Here is an 18138-nt window from a genome sequence, read left to right on the forward strand (position 1 = left end):
CTCCTTTGGTAGGTGGGGGGAGCATCTGCGGTCAGGCCGAGTAGACTCCTGCCCCAGCATTCCTGCCAGATCTCTGACTTCTTGTCATAGAGTAGTGGGGGTGGGGACTGCTCAGCTCTTTGGAGTTCCAGAGAGGGTAGCAGAGGGGAGGGACAGGAAGTAAAGGACTGTTATGACGGACAGGAATCAGCCTTCCCACCTGCCTCTGACCAGAGCAAGTTCTAGGATCCCTTTGACCTGGCTTTCATATCTATAGAGACAGCATCAGCCTCCAAGGAGTTCTGGGAACGTAGGTGGGGTTGAGACAGTGGGTTACCCCTCAGTAGGGGCAGAATCCAGTGAGGCTGGAGGAATCTCTCCGGGTATTAAGGCACTTCCATGGGCCAGTCCTAGGCCAGGGCTGTTTGGCCGGAGAATCTTGGGTGTCTAGAAGTTCTGGCCAGCCTGGCCAGAAGGGAGGGGCTTCTACCCAGCTCCTCTAAAACGTGGAAGACACAACCCAAGCCTCCCGACTCCAGGGTGAGCTTCATTCTCCTCTCATCTTCAAACTCCAAATTTGTCGGTAGCTTATACTTTCCCTGATTTGCGGCTTTCTCCACCTTGTCTTGAAGCAGAGTGACTGAGGGCATGACTGGTCAGGTCTAGCAACAGTGTGAGGCAGGTGCCATGCAAAATGTGACAAACTCTTTAGGTTTTTAAATTTCCATTTCTATTGGAAAAGCAGACATAGCTTCCATCGTGCACTCCCCAGATGCCCACCAACAACCAGGGCTGGGCTTGGCTGGTGTCAAGCACAAAACTCATTCTGGAGTCTCCCACGTAGGTAGCAAGGACTCCAGTATTTGTGCATTGACAGGGACCTGGATTGGAAGCAGAGGAGCCAGGACTCCAATCAGGCACTCGGATATGGAATGCAGGCATCCCAAGCAGTGACTTAAGCAGCTGCGCCAAACGCCTACCCCTAGGGTTTTTTCTGATTATAAAATTGTGTTTGTATTGCAGAATTGCATAGTTATTTGAAACTTCTACTGAGGGATGGTGGTCGCGGGGGGGATCCTGGACGACCTAAGGAGGAGATGAGGCAAGGAGTTCAAAGTGGAGGTACCCATTTGCCAGGGTTGGGGTGCTCCTGCAGGGGAGGCCTGTCCTGCTCGGGGGCGGGCTGGGGCTGGGGCAGCACCGAGACCTGGCCGCTGGGGCACTCACTAGCCCCACTGCCCCCAGCTTTGACGGAGACTCAGCTGAGGTGGGGAGCTGTGCGTTTCTGTGTGGCCAGGACCAGACCGCCGGGCCGGTTCGGGCGGGGATGGGCCAGTTCTCAGCTTTGTTAATGGCTCCAGCTGCCCCCGCCCACACCCTCCTTCCTGGGAGCCCGGCGGAGTGGGCTGCCCCCAGCTTTGGGCCGGAGGTGGGATAGCGCCCGGGCTCCCAGGAGGTGGCGCCAGAGCACCGAGCCGCCAGTCGTGGGCGGAGTTAGGACTGGCGCTGTTCTGGATTGGAAGAGAGCCGGGAAGAGCCGGCGCGTAGGCGGGACTAAGGCTCCTAGGACGAGAAGGCGGAGCCCGGCCGACAGCCGAGCCGACACGGCAGGGGACTGGATGAAAAGCCCAGGAAGGGGCGGGGGCCGAGCGCTTCTGTGGGCGGGGCCGGGGCGGGGCCGGGGCGGGGCTCCGGGACCTGTAGCGCCCTCGCAGCCCTGCTCCCTCGGACAGGGAAGCTGGCAGGGAATAGGCGGGGCGAGCTGGGGCTCAGCCAGCAGACCCCGGATTCGGATGACTGTGGTCAGGAACCAGTAAGAACCCTTCCTTTGCGCATTCCCTCGGCTTTGCCTTTGCCCGCCCGCGGGCTTCGTGCCCCGCGCCGGACCTGCACACAGTGGAGCTCGGCGCCTGTTGCTCTTCTTAATTCTCTTCCAGCCTGAGAGCTCCTGAGGGCACCGTGTGCAGGCGGGGTATGACCTCCAACCGAACTGCGGGACCTGTCAGGGTCCCAGATGAGGCCAGGCGCCGCTGCTTGTGAGGTTGGGGTCCCCCTTAGTCTGTGTCCTTGGCACTACAAGCAGATGAGAATGGGGCAGCTGGTCTCTCGTTTACCCTGAAGCCTCAGGTAACACCTCTTCCAAAGCTGTCGCCACAGCTCCAGGCACAGAGACAGCCGGGACCGTGCGTCTAGTTGGCAGCTGGCCAGGGTTCCAGGGCCGGGCCCGAAGGTACTGTTATCTTTGGTCTTCGTGGCGCAGCAGTCTTAGGCTGCAGAGGGCAGACTAAGCCCGGGTTTGAGGCCTGACTGGGACCCCCTTTCCAGAGAAATGCAGTCAGTGCTCCTCTGTTGCAAAGGGTGGGAGAAAGAGGTGCACAGAGGGGCTGGCTCAGGGCCGGCGTTGGGGTACGGTGGGTTAAGCTGCAACCTGCAATGCTGGCATCCCATATGAGTGCTAGTTCCAGTCCCTACTGCTCCACCTCCCATCCAGCTCCGTTAGTGTGTCTGGGATGGCAGTTCAAGTCATTGGGCCCCTGCACCCTCATGGGCTCCTAACTTCAGTCCAGCTCAGCCCTGGTTGTTGTGACCATTTGGGGAGTGAACCAGCAGATGGAAGATCTCTCTCTCTCTCTGACTCTACATTTCCAACAAAACTTTTTTTTTTTTTTTTAAGGGGGCTGGCTCCAGCCATAACAGCGCGAGGTGGGGTGATAGCAGCTTGTCTCTGGAGTTGCCCAGGGGAGGCGCTAGCTTTGCCTTAGATGAATCCATCTTCAGGAAGCATGTGCTTTTTTGGCTGCCCAAAGAACTGGGCACAGGGGCTGCTGAAAGGGATGTAGTCCTGTGCTTGTTTGAGGAGCACATGATGTGTGTGTGCAGAGGCATTGCCAGCTCTGTCTTCCTATGTCCAGTGTAGAGACCAGAGTGCAAATGTGACTCCATCGGCTCTCACCCAGAAACCGCTGTGCCCCTCAGGCTCTGCCCTGGCTCCCAGGCAGCACGTCAGCTCATCCATGGGACGCCAGGCTCCTCAGAGAGGCAGGCAGGGCAGGGAGAGGGACATCTTCACCCTGCGCACCCTAAGCAGATCTCTGAGCAGAGCTGGGGTTGGCGGGTGGGCCTCTTAGAATTAGCATTAGCCAAGGTGGGAGGAGGGCTCCGCTGAGCACTTGACCTTTCCGCTCTCCTGGTAGCAGATGGGGGATGAAGATCCTTTGCTCAGCCTTACTAGGAATTCTGTCTGCACTGTCAGCTCATTGTCAGAAAGGCTGCCTTCCCGGAAAGCTGATGCCCACGCCGGGCCTCCCAGCTGGAGGGGGTTATTAATACCTAAATAGCAGTGGTAACCCAGATGTTGCTATTCAACTGATACCTGCTGCCATGCAGCAGCAGAACCTGGGAGGGTTCTCCTCAGACAACCCTGACGCCCGAGTACGGCTTCAGCCTCCCAGCCTGGCCTGGTGATGCTGGGGCCACGCCCGCCACTGCAAGGCAAGATAGTGGTCCCCACAGAGGGCCGGGAGCCAAGCCCTCCTGGTTCAGGGCCTGTTTCAACTTGGAGATCACAGGCTTGGTGAGGACAGAGTAGACTCCACAGTTTTGGTTTCTGCTGTATCCTTGGGTCCTAGCACAGTGTTGCCCTCAACCTAGGACTCAGCAAGCGCTCAATTCTTCTGAATTGAAATCGTCCATCCTGGCAGAGGTCTTGGAACCTTTTCCACTTGCTACGGCACAACCTCACATCCTGCCCCATTCTGCCCATCTTTCCTAGATGACGAGTGCTCTTGTGACCACTGAGTAATGACGACAAAGAAGCCCTACTGAACTCCGTTCCGGCCAGGACAGCGATGGGGCTCAGGGGAGAGAGTGACCATGTCCCATGGCCTGAGGTCCCCGGCGTACAAGGTGTTTCTCACTAGTAGGAGAGCCACGAGGGGGTCAGGAAGAAGGGCCTCTCTAAGAGACTTTTCTGTAGCCAAGCAGAACTTGGCCTGATGGAGGGGCCAAGCAGGTTGCCCCTTCCCCCAGCCACCTCGGGCAGGAGGGGCACAGGGGCATCACTTGCCACCTGGGTCAGCCGTGCCCCATCCATGGGATGGAGGTGGGTGGAGGGCACTCCATGGGAATTGGGATCCTAGTGGGAACCATCACAATAGGGATTTTCTATAGTTTATGTGCCTGTCTCCCCTGCCGTGAACAGTGCTCCATGAGAGCAGGCCCCACGTCGTGTCTGGGCCTGGCCTGGAGTGGGAGCGGGGTGTGCCCTCGCTGATGCAGGATGAGTGCATGTGTGAGTGAGATAGGCAGTAGGCAGGGGCCTGTGTGGGGAAGAAGAGAGGGGCCAGGAAAGCAGCATGTTTTGACTTCGACGCTTACAACTTGGAGGAATGGTGGCTTCATTATTTTTTCTTGTCATAACAAGCCTGAAGAAGTGTGTAACTCTAATAGCGATGGGCCTTAATTAGCCTTCTTGGTAGCAATGCATGGGCGGTAGGGTTAGGCTGGTGGTAAACATTGCTGACAATTTTTACTGCCTTGTTTCAAATAATGCAAGTAAAGATTTGCACATTGCCACAGGAAAAGAGTTACGCAGGCAAGACCTCAAGCAAATTCTGTGCCGCCCAGCCTTCTCCCCTGTCCCTGCTCTCCCAAGGGCCCTGGCCAGCTGAAGATCCTAGCGTATGTGTGAGGTTATTTAGAGCAGCCTTATGGGCTTCTGAATGAGACAAAAACCAGCTCTCTTGTTGCAGCCACATTCCAATCTGAGGCTGGACTGAGGAGCCGCCTTCTCCCGCATGTCCTGGGTAGCACTGACAAACCCCAGCCCGGAGGCGGAGCCCCTGCTTCTCCTTGCTTTTTTCCTTATCAGTTCTTTTTCCCTCCCACAGCAGGCGTGGGCAAGGAGACCTGCTACCAGGAAACAACTCCTGAGACAGTCCTCAGTAGCAGAAAGAAGGGCCCAGGGTCCAGGGAGCCCCGTGCACAGCCAGCAGCCTCTGGGAAGGGCCGGAGCCTGGCGGGGCATCATCCGGGTCTGTCCTCAGCCACCCTTCCCGATTCTCTTCCACTCTCCCACCCTCACCGGCAGCTTTCCATGCTTCTTGCTGATCTGCATGGTAGCTTGTCTGAGGACCAGCTGGCCTCTGGCTGCAGTTCCTGGGGTCTGCCACCCCTTCAGTTCCCCACGATTTGCCTTCCAGTAACTAATCATTCCCACTAATCCCAGCTGGTCCTTACTGGGCCTTTTCCTACCAGGATGGATTTTTTTTTTTTTTTTTTTGGGTGTGTGGATTGATTCTACTTCTCTCTGACCTTTCTCCAGAATGGCTGCCATGTGTCACATGTCAAGCTGCCTTGGGAAGAAGAAACTTCCAGCAACTGAAGCTTAGAAGGCTGAGAAACTCTTGCAGTCTCCAAGTTCATTCTGTCCTTGGTGGTACAGCAGGAGGCAGCAGGACCAGACACACCGCTCAGCTGGTTTGTACCGACTGAGAGATGTGTTCATTCACTTGTCATCAAGTTCAGGGAGCGAATTCTCCTGGGTGAGTGAAGACAGCTCATTAACTGGACTCTCCATGCGGATAAACCAAATGCAACCTCAGCATCTTATGTATTGGATCAGCAGCCGAGACCCGGTGACGCAGGAGCTGTAACCAGAAGTCTCTCTGGGCTGCTTTAAAGCCTGGTGGTTGGTGAACCCCTTGGAAGTGCAGTCAGGGAAATATTTAGAGCAGCTTGGAGAACTCAGCCCAAACATCAGCCCCTGAGGGCCTGCTGAGGCCCAGCCCAGGGGACAGGTCAGGTCAGACAAGGTCTTTCTGTGGAGCAGCCCCAGTTGAGTTAAAGAGGAAGGAAATTACCCTTGGGACAGGGAATAAAAATGGGAGACTGAATCAGAGACCCAGTAAGCTGGAGGCCAGCGCCACACTGTGGTTGGCAGGAGTCTCCGGGCTGAATGCCAGGGCCGACGTGGACAGGGCAGGCCTGTTCCTGGGGATGGTCTGCAGACTGTGGAACTGGGGAAAACTGAGGAGAGGGGCACTGCTAAAACCACTCTGTGCTGTGCTCCTTGTCACCAAGGCAGCGAGGACTCTGGAGGTCTGCTACTCTGAGCAGGGCAACTCCCTAGGCCCCCTGGCTGGGTAGGGCTAATTACCCCCGCAGGAACCAACCGGGCCCTGTTGATTTAAATGTATGGAAAGCCGCAGCTCCTGTGGCTTCTACCAAAGCAGGAAGTAAACATCCTTTTTCCCCTTCCAGGTAGTCCAACCCCTACTGACTGGTGTCTCTGAAGCCAGAACAGTTTGAGTTGAGACAAGGTCAGGCTACTGGCCCGCCCTTAGTGCTTGTGTGTGTGTGTGTGCGTGCATGTGTGTGTGTGTGTGCGTCTTTGCCAGGAGGAAAGGTGTGGCACAGCCTTCAAATCCCACCAGAGGGACAACTAGCAATAGAGTCGTCATGTGTATGCCAGGCACCTGTCCACCCTTACACACTCCCATATTGGAGGGGCTACTGATATCCTAACTTTGCCGACTAGGAAGTCACCAAGGTCCCATCTGGGGAGTGGCAGGGATAAGACGTGCACCTCTGTGGAGCCTAAATGTGTACATGTAGTTGGCAGACACTCACAAAGCTGAATCAAACACCCTTCAGCTCAGGCGGAAACCCAGCAAGGTTCACGGTGCGGGGAGGGGCTACTCCCAACAAGGCTTGCCTGAAGGGCAGCAGAGAACACGAGGAAGTGGGTGGGGCTCTGCATTTCTCCCTTTCTGTTGGGTGGAGCCGCTCAGGAGGGCACAGGGGCAGGCCCTGGACTCCTCCCCAGAACAGACACTGCACGGATCTGTCCATCACACTGGCTATCAGTGCCCACTAGGATCCCTGGATTACTCCAGGCCAGCTTGGACCTGCTGAATTCCCATGTGACACAGCCCACATCATTAGAATGAAGTGAGTTTGTAAAATGCGTCCAAGTTGGGACTGGCATGATGGCATAGTGGGTTAAGCCACTGCCTGTGACACTAGCATCCCATATGAGCACTAATTCGAGTCCCAGCTGCTCCATTAGCACTCGAGCCTCATCCCCTCCCCCAACTAATGTGTCCGGGAAAACAGCAGAAGATGGCCCAAGTACTTGGGTCCTTGTCACCCACCTGGGAGACTTGGCTGGGCTTCCAGGCTTCTGGCTTCTGTCTGGCCCTATCCTGGCTGTTACCACCATTTGGGGAGTGAACCAGCGAATGGAAGCTCTCTCTTTCTCTCCCCCTCTCTATCTGTAACTCTGCCTTTCAAGTAAAATAAATCTTAAAAAAAAAAAAAATGGCTTCAAGTTACTCAAGCCCTTCTACACGGTCATGATTTATTGTGGGAAATAAACCCACCTGAGCCACCTACCCACTCAGACACAGGAAGGTAGCGAGAAGTGAGACTTTATTTATGACCCTGCAGGAACCAAGCACCCTTTTATCTCCTAGTGAGCTTGTCCCTTCCCCCAGTTCCTCACTGGCTCAGTACTCTGGGAGTCACAATCTGCAGCCCAAGATGGAGCAGATGATTGGGTTTCCAGACCTGTTGCTGGGCCAACAGGACTGTGGCAGAGGCCTTGTACTGGAAGACTTGTTAAACTGTTTGCTTAGAACTACACCAAGAACAGGAGCCTTATGGTTACAGATTGCATTAGGGATTACATAGATTCTTGTTTTAGCAAGTTTAGCAGTTGAGGTTTCTTTCACTTTTTAAGATTTATTTATTTGAAAGGTAGAGTTACAGAGAGAAAGAGAGAGAGAGAGAGAGAGAGAGAGAGAGGTCTTCCATCTGCTGTTTCACTCCCCAAATGGCCGCAACAGCTGGAGCTGCACTGATCTGAAGCCAAGAGCCAGGAGCCTTTTCCAGGTCTCCCATACAGGTGCAGGGGCCCAAGGACCTGGGCCATCCTCTACTGCTTTCCCAGGCCATAGCAGAAAGCTGGATCGGAAGTGGAGCAGCCGGGACTCGAACCAAACCCATATGGGATGCTGGTGCTGCAAGCAGCAGCCCCACCCGCTAAGCTCCAGCCCCAGCCCTTTCACTTTGTTTTAAAACTACAATACCTTTAGCTGGAAGTCCACGTTATGGCCTGAGACTGGTCATGCTCTTTGAAAACAAGCCATAAAGCATTTTCTTACATTTATGAAGCCAGAGATGGTCTGGAACATGGTCTGGATCTTCTAGGAAACACCCTCCCTTTGTAAGTGCAGACTCCTGAGTAGTTTGCAAATACGAGGTAGGGCTAGCTGGAAATGCACAGACCACCTGTAGCCTGTCATCTAGACATCTCTGGAAGCCACAGCTCAAGGCTGCTAAAAAAACATCAATTCCTCTCCCCCATCCCCAAGGTCAGTGTCCCAGGGCCTGTTGAGGCAACCTTCCAGCTGGTGTCAGGCCAGCCCTGACAAACCTTCCATCTTTTCCCCGGGGCACTTCCCGAGACTCGGATTCCTGGGCGCCAGGCCTCAGCATGCATCCCAGATGGTTCCCACGGCCATCTGGATAAAGACTTCATTCCCCGGCTGGCCTAAGAAACCCTCGCAATCGGGCCCTACTACCCAGCATCTCTTAGGTCTCTGAGCATCTTCGTTCATTTGCCTTTCCAACTCCTATGCATCTTTTGGGGGCCCCACGGCTCCCACCCGCTGCGGCAGTCAAGTTATATACGAAGGAGAGTCCCCAGTCCCGAGTCCCCGGGGCCGAGAGCACCACTAATTCCTGGGCAGGGAACGACGCTACGCTCCCACGGCCGTATCTAGCTGCCGGCGACCTTCCGCACCTGTGCGGTAGGAACGGCCGGAGAACCCCAGCTGGGATCCAGTCGGAGCGCGCCTACCCTGGAGAACGCATGCGCGGGCGCCGGCGGCCGTTTCCCAGCGACCCCGAGGCTGGCGCGTGGACACGCGTTCTCGCGGGCTGGCGGGAGCGCGCGCGGGGCGGGGGTTGGGGTGGGCGTGTGTAGGGGGGGGGCGAGCGCGACGCGCATGCGCAGTGGCAGACGGCGGCGCGAGCCCAGCCGGGAGATGGCGGCGGCGGCTCCGAGAGTGTGAGCACCACCCGGGAGCCGCCCGCCTGGGCGTAGCGCGACCCCACCGCTGCCCGCCCGTCCGCCTGCCTGCCATGGGCAACGAGGCCAGCCTAGAAGGCGGCGCTGGTGACGGGCCGCTGCCGCCAGGAGGCCCCGGGCCGGGCCCGGGCCCCGGCGCAGGGAAGCCGCCTTCAGCACCAGCCGGCGGCGGACAGCTCCCCACGGCGGGTGCGGCGCGGGCGACCGCGGGACCGCCGGGCCCCGGCCCCGGCCCTGGCCCCGGCCCCAGCTCGGGCTCGGGCAGGTAAGCGCGCGTCTCGGCGACCGGGGGGCGGGGAGCTGCAGCCTGAGGCCGGGCCGGAGCTCGGGACCCCGCGATCTGGGGTGGACGGGGAGGTTCCACGTCAGGCCATGCTTTGAACCCTGACAGGCTGTTGTGAGCCGGGTGGTCGCGGGGAAGCGGCTTTTCCTTTCCGACTGCCCTGCCTTGCTGAAGGGAGTGTGGCGAGCACAGGGTCAGTCGGGGCCTGCAGACCGTGACTCCGTCACGAACCCCAAATTCACTTCCCCCCGTAGCCGGGCCCAACCGCCCAGGAGGGGCTTATGTAACCTTAGCCTGGTCCCTCTGCACAGGGAAGCAGTGGGATGGAAAACGTCCTCCCTGCCTGCCAGTGTCTGCATATGTCCATTGTGTTGGGCCGACGAAAGAGCACAATGGGAGTGGCTGTCACGGAAGATAAGTGTCACTGGGAGGAACGGAAAGATAGAGAAATAGTTGAACCATGAACTTGGTCTCGCGCTTCCCTCAGGCATTTAGTGGCTGTAACCATCTTTGGGAGAAGGAAAACTGCCCACTGTACACCAGTAGGCCCAACCGTACTCAAAGGGTCATGTGCTTTGGCTTAGGGAAGCACTTCGGGGTGAAGCAAAATGCTATGGAATCCTCCAGCACCAGATATATTCTTATTGCCTCATGATTCACATCGCCACCTCAAACCGATGGAAAAGCTGAAACCCACAGAGAATGCTTTACACAGAACAGAGCTGATCAAATACTACGGAATCAACTTGCTTTAGATGTATGCCAACCCAGGTCCTGCAAAAATAATCAGGTGGTAGTGAATGCAGTGCAGGGGAATGCCAAAGTGTGTTAAGTCAGTGAACTAAAGACTCAGGGGAAGGACCAAGACATCACAGGATACAATGGGAGGCATCCTCTTGACAGCAGCTAGACCTAGGGAGTAGCAGAACCTGGAGGAGGGGGCCCTTGCTGCACGCTCTGTGTCTGCTGGCTTTTCTGTGTGGGAGCACATCCATCCTGAGGGAGCATAATTCTGGATTCTCCAGCCGTCCAGCTGTGCGTCTCGCGTGTTTACTTCCTCGGAAGTCTTGTCTTAGACGGCCAGTAGTCATAAAGGGCTCTTAGGTAGCCTGAAACCTGCCACAGACAAGAAAACCTGGGAGCGCCCTTTTTAGAGGTGGCATTTGTGCATTTTACCTTGGCCATTACAGTAATGCAGCTGCCTGGCACACGGCTCTTAGCACAGCCAGCCCTGTCCATTTTGCTGCGTGTTGAGTTGCTGTTTGGGTTTTACCTTGAGCAAGCCTCACCCAGGCTGTAGTGCTTTCCCTCCAAAGGGAACCTGCCACAGCTGAATGGAAAAACACCTCGTTCTGGGGGAGTTCTCGACATGGAGAATTTGGCGTTATTCATCCAGTAACCAAACAGGCTGCTCTGCTTGTAGCTTCTCAGGTGTTGCAGAACCAAGCACGTGAAGTATTTTGGAAAGACTTGGGTGGGTCAGAGCGACAGAAAGGAGACTGCTGTCCACTGTTCATAATCCTAGTCAGTGTTTCCTCTATGCATTCTGCTGCAGGGCAGACTGCTGTGGGTGAGGGGAACCATGAGCCCCTGCTGGGTTTAACAGTCACACCATCTCTCGTTTGGCTGTGGGCAGGGCCCACACATGGGTCTGTGGTGCTGACGTCCTGCAGCTCTCAGGTCCAGGAGATGAGCTGGCTGTTTGTCACCAAAGCATAGCACTAGGGGCCTTCAGGAGGTGGACTTCCTCTTCCAGCTTAGCATAGCCCCTCGGCTGAGCAGCACCTCCACGGTCTGTTTCTCCTTCAGTGTCAGAATGGCTCCTACTTCCTCTCACCAGAGCGTCTCAGGTACCTGATGCCAAATTTAGCATGTTCTGTTTTGAGATGCTGCTGAACAGATTGGCCCATTGATGGAGAAAGAACCCTGTGGCAAGTGCTTCTGGGCATTCAGGAAAGAGTATTGGCACAGGGACATACTTGTTTCCAGCAAGACCGTGAATTTTGGAGCAGCCAGAAACCTCCCAGAGTGGGCAGGGGTCAGGTAAAGGAGAAGTCATTTTACTAACCCCAGAGGGAAATGGAACAGAGGTTCTGGGGAGTTGGAATTCCCTTGTCCCCCCAGGCTGAATTCATCTTGTCGTCCTCAGACTGAACTGACTTGGGCTCTGTGAGGGGGTGGTTCCAGCGTTTGCTGCGGAAGAGCCTGACTTGAATCCCACGAGCAGCAGTGCTGCCACACCCATAGTGTTGCCTCTTAGCCATCAGGATGATAGGGAGTTTTGGGCGTCAGGATCCTCAAGGAAGGGCTTTCTGTTTCTGAACCATGAGGGTTGCCATGTACTGTTGTATAGGCAGTGTCTTTCCCAAGGATTTTCAGATTGGGAGAAGGCTGAACTCTGTCTCCTGTTCCACCTCCGAGCTATGTGCCGCAGTGTGGGCTGCATCCTCTTAGAGGAAGGGGCATGATTCATTCATTCACTCATTCATTGGTTTCTTTATTTAGGAATATATGTCCAATGTACAGTGAGGTATGCTAGTTAATGGAGTTTTCCTCTATACAGACACACATGATTATACTGCCACAGTCTGATTGGTCATATTTGGCTTTTGGCTATTGCTGAGCCACATCATGGAAAAACCCAGGAGAGAGTCTGTGGGCAGCTTTGTACTTGTCAAGTAGGAGGAGTAGAAAGTGGAGGCAAGGGGCCGGTGCTGTGGCATAGTGGGTAAAGCCACCATCTACAGCACTCACATCTTGTATGAGCGCCGATTCAAGTTCCTGCTGCTCCACTTCTGATCCAGCTCCCTGCCTGCTGATGCACCTGAGAAAGCAGCGGAAGATGGCCCAAGTCCTTGGGCCCCTGCACCCACATGGAAGACCTGGAGGAAGCTCCTGATTCCTGGCTTTGGACTGGCCCAGCTCTGGCCATTGTGGCCGTTTGGGGAGCGAACCAAATGGATCTTCATCTCTGTCTCCCCCCCACCCCCGCTCTGTAATTCTGACTTTCAAATAAATAAGTAAATAAGTCTTACAAAAAAAAGCAGAGGCAAGCTTCTGGATAGAGAGAGACCTGAGACATCCTGGAACAATGATGGAGTTAGGAGAGGTGGAGAGAAACAGTATGGGAGTATGGTCTGTGTAGGCAGGGACAGTGAGCAAAGAATGAGGCTGAATGACGGGGCTGGGCAGGAGCTATGGCAAAGCCAGGTGAGGCATCTTTCCCTCATTTACCTGTCAGAATCCATGATCAACAACTAGGTCTCCTCTGCTCACTTTTACCTCCTACACCATGGAAATATTTTGAGCGAAAGCCAGCTGAGTACAGAGAACCTGGATATTTGCTAGAAGGTGGGCTAGGCTCTGAGAACTACACTCACTCTCTCTCTCTAAGGCTTATTTACTTAGTATTTGAAAGGCAGAGTGACAGGGAGAGAGGAAGAGAATAGGGAATGCATTAAAGTGATCTCACCTCTGAATGGCAATAATGTCAAAATTTTACCCAAAGTGGGCAACCATTTTTGCAAGAAAGAGGGGTAGCTTTGATAATGTAGTTGCTCCCAATGCTAGTAGGACTGATAAGATGCTGTTGAGTTAAAAAACTAATAATGAACTTATAGTGAGGATATTGGGATATTGGAGAAGAAAGGCTATCTGTTTAAAAAATTATGGAAAATTTCTAAAATATATGAGTATAGAGAATGGTCAGAGGAACTCCTGTGTTCCTGTTGCTGGCCATACATACCATCACCTTGTAGTCAGTCAAGTTGTGTTCACCTCCCTCACTTCCCCCTCCTCACAGAAGCAAATTCCAGACATCCAAAAATTTCATCCTAAGAATTCCAGTGTGTTTTTACAAGGATAAGGACTTTGCCTAAGTGAAACCATAGTACCACAATCACATCTAAATAGGATAACAACCCCTTAATACTAACATATATCCAGACAATTTTTCTAATTGTCTTTTGAATTTATTTATTTTTTATTTATTTTTTATTTTTTTTTTTTTACAGGCAGAGTGGACAGTGAGAGAGAGAGAGACAGAGAGAAAGGTCTTCCTTTGCCGTTGGTTCACCCTCCAATGGCCGCCGCGGTTGGCGCGCTGTGGCCAGCGCACCGCACTGATCCGATGGCAGGAGCCAGGTGCTTCTCCTGGTCTCCCATGGGGTGCAGGGCCCAAGCACTTGGGCCATCCTCCACTGCACTCCCTGGCCACAGCAGAGAGCTGGCCTGGAAGAGGGGCAACCGGGACAGAATCCGGTGCCCCGACCGGGACTAGAACCCGGTGTGCTGGCACCGCAAGGCGGAGGATTAGCCTAGTGAGCCGCGGCGCCGGCTTGAATTTATTTTTTAAAAAACATTTATTTATTTATTTATTTGAAAGGCAGAGTTATAGAGAGGCAGAGGCAGAGAGAGAGAGAGAGAGAGAGAGAGAGAGAGAAGTCTTCCATCTGATGGTTCATTCCCCAACTGGCTGCAACAGCCGGAGCTGGGCTGATCTGAAGCCAGGAGTCAGGGGATTCTTCCAGGTCTCCCACATGGGTGCAGTTGCCCAAGGACTTGGGCCATCTTCTACTGCTTTCCCAGGCCACAGCAGAGAGCTGGATCAGAAGTGGAGCAGCCGGGACTAGAACCGGCACCCATACGCTGCGCCACAGCGCTGGCCCCCTTGAATTTATTTTTTGAAGTTCACTTGTTTGGATGGTTATCTACACATTGCATTTGTTTGATCCGTATTTGCAATTTCCTTACATCTGTTGGTTCCTTCTTTTTACCCCTGCAATATTTATATTAGAGAACTATGTTGCCCTGTGGTTTCCCAGATTCTGGGTCATGCTGATTACTTCCCTGTGATGTCATCTATGATATGTGTCCCATATTTTTCCTGTAAGCTGGCATTATACCTAGAAGCTATTCATTTTCAAACTTTATTCTTTTGGCCAAGAAATTCTTGCTTTAAAAATTGTTTATTTTTATTTGTTTGAAATAAGAGAGAGAGAGAGAAGAGAGAGAGAGATCTTCCATCCTCTGGTTTGCCCCCAATTGCCTTCAACAGCTGGGGAGCAGAGTCAGGTCAAAGGAACTGAGAACTTGGGGCTGGCACCGTGGCTCACTAGGTTAATCCTCTGCTTGTGGTGCTGGCATCCTATATGGGCGCCGAGTTCTAGTCCCGGTTGCTCCTCTTCCAGTCCAGCTCTCTGCTGTGGCCCAGGAAGGCAGTGGAGGATGGCCCAGGTGCTTGGGCACCTGCACCCGCGTGGGAGACCAGGAAGAAGTACCTGGCTCCTGGCTTTGGATTGGCTTAGCTCTGTTGTAGCAGCCACTTGGGGGGTGAACCAATGGAAGGAAGACCTTTCTCTCTCTCCCTCACTGTCTAACTCTGTCAAATACATTAAAAAAAAAAAAAGGAACTCAGAACTCAAACAAATTGTGTCTCCCAGGTGGATGGCAGGGACCCAAGTACCTGAGCCATCACCTGCTGCTTCCCAGGGTGTGCATCAGCAAGAAACTGGAATCAGAAGCAGAACTGGGACTCAAATCCAGTCAAGCCTACCTGGGATGCCATTGTCCCAGGTGGCATCTTGGCTCCTGTGAGATTCTAGCTTTCTTTTCTTTTCTTTCTTCTTCTTCTTCTTCTTTTTTTTTTTTTTAACTTCATGTGCCCAGGCCGTGAGCGCAGTGGTAAGGAATGCATTTATTTGTTTGAAAGTCAGAGTTACAGAGACAGAGAAGAGAGACATCTTCCATCCATTGGTTCACTCCCCAAATGGCCACAACAGTCAAGGGGCTGGGGCTAGGCCAGACTGAAGCCAGGTGCATCTTCTGGGTCTCCCATATGGGTGCAGGGGCCCACTACTTTCCCAGGAGCATTAGCAGGGAGCTGGATGGGAAGTGGAGCAGCTGGGGCTCAAATCAGTGCCCATATGGAATGCCAGCACTGCAGGCAACAACTTAACCCACTGTGCCAGAGCACCGCCCCAAGGTTCTAGCTTTCTAAGAAAGGGTTTGTTGAAGGCTTCAGACATGGAGAGGATGGGTGATCACTGAAGGTGGAGTCAGGCTTTGGACTGATTTGGGAGTCAAAGAACAATGCAGTAGGTGACTTTTCTGTTCCTTTTCTAAAGTTCTGCCCTCTCATTCAGTTTTGTTCTGAGTTTGAGTTTAAGGCAGGGGGGCTGGCACTATGGTGTATTGGGTAAAGCCACTGCCTGCGACACTAGCATCCATATGGGTTCCTGTTCAAGTCCTGGCTGCTCCACTTCAATCCAGCTCCCTGCTATTGTTACTGCACTCATGTGGGAGACCAGAAAGAAGCTCCTGGCTTCAGCCTGGCTCAGCCCTGGCCATTGTCACCATCTTGGGAGTGAACCAGCAGATGGAGGATATCTTTGTCTCTCTCTCTCTGTAGCTCTGACTTTCAAATAAATAAATATATATTTTTTAAAAAGTTTAAGGGAAACTTTCAGAGGCCCCTGGGTCTGCCTTTTCATAGGTGGGTAGGAAGTTACCAGGAGATAGGATTTAGGAGTTTCAGTAAATCCTCCCCTGTGTCATTGGTCCTGCATTTCTGAATGGGCCCTTCCCTTTAACTTGTGATAGAGGTGGGGGAGGGCCAGAACCTACCATTTGAGCCTCCTCGAAGGAATTTTTAAAAGAAGATATAAAAGGGAAAGGCAGAGATCTTTGATCTGCTGGTTTACTCCCCAAGTGGCCGCAACAGCTGGGGCAGGGCCAAGCGAAAGCCAAAAGTTTGGAACTCTATCCTGGTCTCCCACATGGGGAGCAGGGGCCCAAAGACTTGAGCCATTTTTCGCTGCTTTCCTAGGCACACTAGCAGGGAGGTGGGTCAGAAGCAGAGCAGTGGGAATCTGAAACGGTGTTTTTATATGGGGTGCACTGATGCAAGCAGTGGCTTAACCTACTGGACTGGCCCTTCCTTGAGGGAAGTTTGTTCCTGGGTCATGTGCAATAAGTTGGAGCTGCCTGTGGAGGTATATTGGCAAAACTGTCCTAATAATTACAACTAGCAATACTGGGTGGCTGTTTCACCACAGACATATTGCTATCTGTGTGTGTGTATGTGTGTGTTTTTAAGATTTCTTTATTTATTTGTAAGGCAGAGTTACATGGATAGGGAGAGGGGGAGGGGGAGGGGGAGGGGGGAGAGAGAGAGGGAGAGAGAGAGAGAGAAATCTTCCTTCTGTTGATTCACTTCCCAAATGGCTGCACTGGCCAGAGCTGGGCTTATCTGAAGCCAGAAGCCAAGAGCTTATTCCAAATTTCCCACATGAGTGCAGGGGCCCAAACACTTGGGCCATCTTCTGCTGCTTTCCCAGGTGCATTAGCAGGGAACTGGATCAGAAGTGGAGCGGCTAGGATTCGAACTGGTGCTCATATGGGATGCTGACACTGCAGTTGCCAGCTTTACCTGCTATGCCACAATGCAAGCCCCCCAAGAGTAGATTTTAACTGTTCTCACTACAAAAGACAAGTATATAATGTAATTAATAAGCTAATTATCTCGAGTCACAATTCTACAATATGTACACATTATACATGATATATGAAATTTTGTCAATGTAAATAATTTCCTTCTTTGAGAAGCAGAGAGACAGATAGAGAACTTCCATCTTCTGGTTCATTCCCTAAATGTCTGCAACAGCTGGGAACTGGGAACTAAGTCCAGGTCTCTTATGTGGGTAGCAGGAACCCAACTGTGTGAGCCATTACTGCTGCCTTCCAGGGTCTGCAGTAGCAGGAAACTGGAGTCAGGAGCCAGAGCTGGACATCAGACCCAGTTGCTCTGATTTGGGACACAGATGTCTTTTCTTCTTCTTTTGTTTTTAAGATTTACTTATTTATTTGAAAGGCAGAGTTAGAGAGAGAGAGAGAGAGAGAGAGAGAGAGAGAGAGAGAAATGTGTTCCATCTATTTGCTGGGTCAGTCCCCAAATGGCTGCAACAGCTGTTGCAGGACCAGGTCAAAGCCAAGAGCCAGGAACTCTGTCTGGGTCTTCCACGTGGGTGGCAATGACCTAAACATTTGGGCCATCTTCTGCTGCTTTCCCAGGCACATTAGCAGGGAGCTGGATTGGAAGTGGAGCAGCTAGGACTCAAACCAGTGTTTCTATTGGAGGCCAGCCTCGAAGGCAGCAACCTAACCTGTCCCAGTAGAAAGTTTTGTTTGTTTGTTTGTTTGTTTTTAGGTTTATTTATTTATTTGAAAGGCAGAGAGAGAGGGAGAGACACAGAGGGACAGAAATCTTCCATCTGCTGGTACACTGCCCAAATGGTTGCAACGCTGGAATTGAGCCAGGCTAAAGTCAGGAGCCAGGAGCTTCTTCCAGGTCTCCCATGTGGATGTGGGGGCCCAAGCACTTGGACTGTCTTCTGCATTTTCTGCTGCTTTCCCAGGTGCATTAGCAGGGAGCTGGACCAGAAGTGGAGTTGCCAGGGTATGAACCAGCACCCATATGGATGCTGGTGTCACAGGTGGCTCAATCTGCTATGCCACTATGCTGGCCCCAGAAAGCTTTTTTTTTTTTTTTCTTAAGATTTATCTATTTGAAAGGCAGAATTACAGAGAGGCAGAGATAGAGAGAGAGAGAGAGACGTCTTCATCTACTGATTCACTCTGTAGATGGCCACAATGGCTGGAGCTACATTGATCTGAAGCTAGGAGCTTCTTCCGTGTTCAGGGGCCCAAGGACTTGGGCCATCTTCTACTGCTTCTACAGCCAGGGGCTGGCACTGTGGTGCAGTGGGTTAAAGCCCTGGCATGA

At 53.1% G+C, this 18138-nt stretch overlaps 1 protein-coding gene and 1 long non-coding RNA gene across 3 annotated transcripts in view; both read left to right on the forward strand.

Moving 5' to 3' along the window:
- Positions 1-1693: 1693 nt before the first annotated feature.
- Positions 1694-7260, forward strand: LOC133766485 (uncharacterized). 2 transcript variants are annotated; one of them, XR_009866714.1, is made up of 4 exons: positions 1694-2209; positions 3752-3885; positions 4869-5012; positions 5303-7260. It is a non-coding gene; the product is annotated as an uncharacterized LOC133766485 (long non-coding RNA). The 2 variants fall into 2 exon arrangements; XR_009866713.1 differs by lacking the exon at positions 4869-5012.
- Positions 7261-8990: 1730 nt separating this feature from the next.
- Positions 8991-18138, forward strand: part of BSN (bassoon presynaptic cytomatrix protein) — a 111010-nt gene continuing 101862 nt past the window's right edge. Inside the window, exons 1-3 of the mRNA XM_062199952.1 lie at positions 8991-9052; positions 9182-9338; positions 11166-11206. Coding sequence (XP_062055936.1) covers positions 8991-9052; positions 9182-9338; positions 11166-11206 — 260 coding nt within the window. The remainder of the gene's footprint in view (positions 9053-9181; positions 9339-11165; positions 11207-18138) is intronic.

This window comes from Lepus europaeus, chromosome 9 (assembly GCF_033115175.1).
Source record: "Lepus europaeus isolate LE1 chromosome 9, mLepTim1.pri, whole genome shotgun sequence".
NCBI lineage: Eukaryota > Metazoa > Chordata > Mammalia > Lagomorpha > Leporidae > Lepus > Lepus europaeus.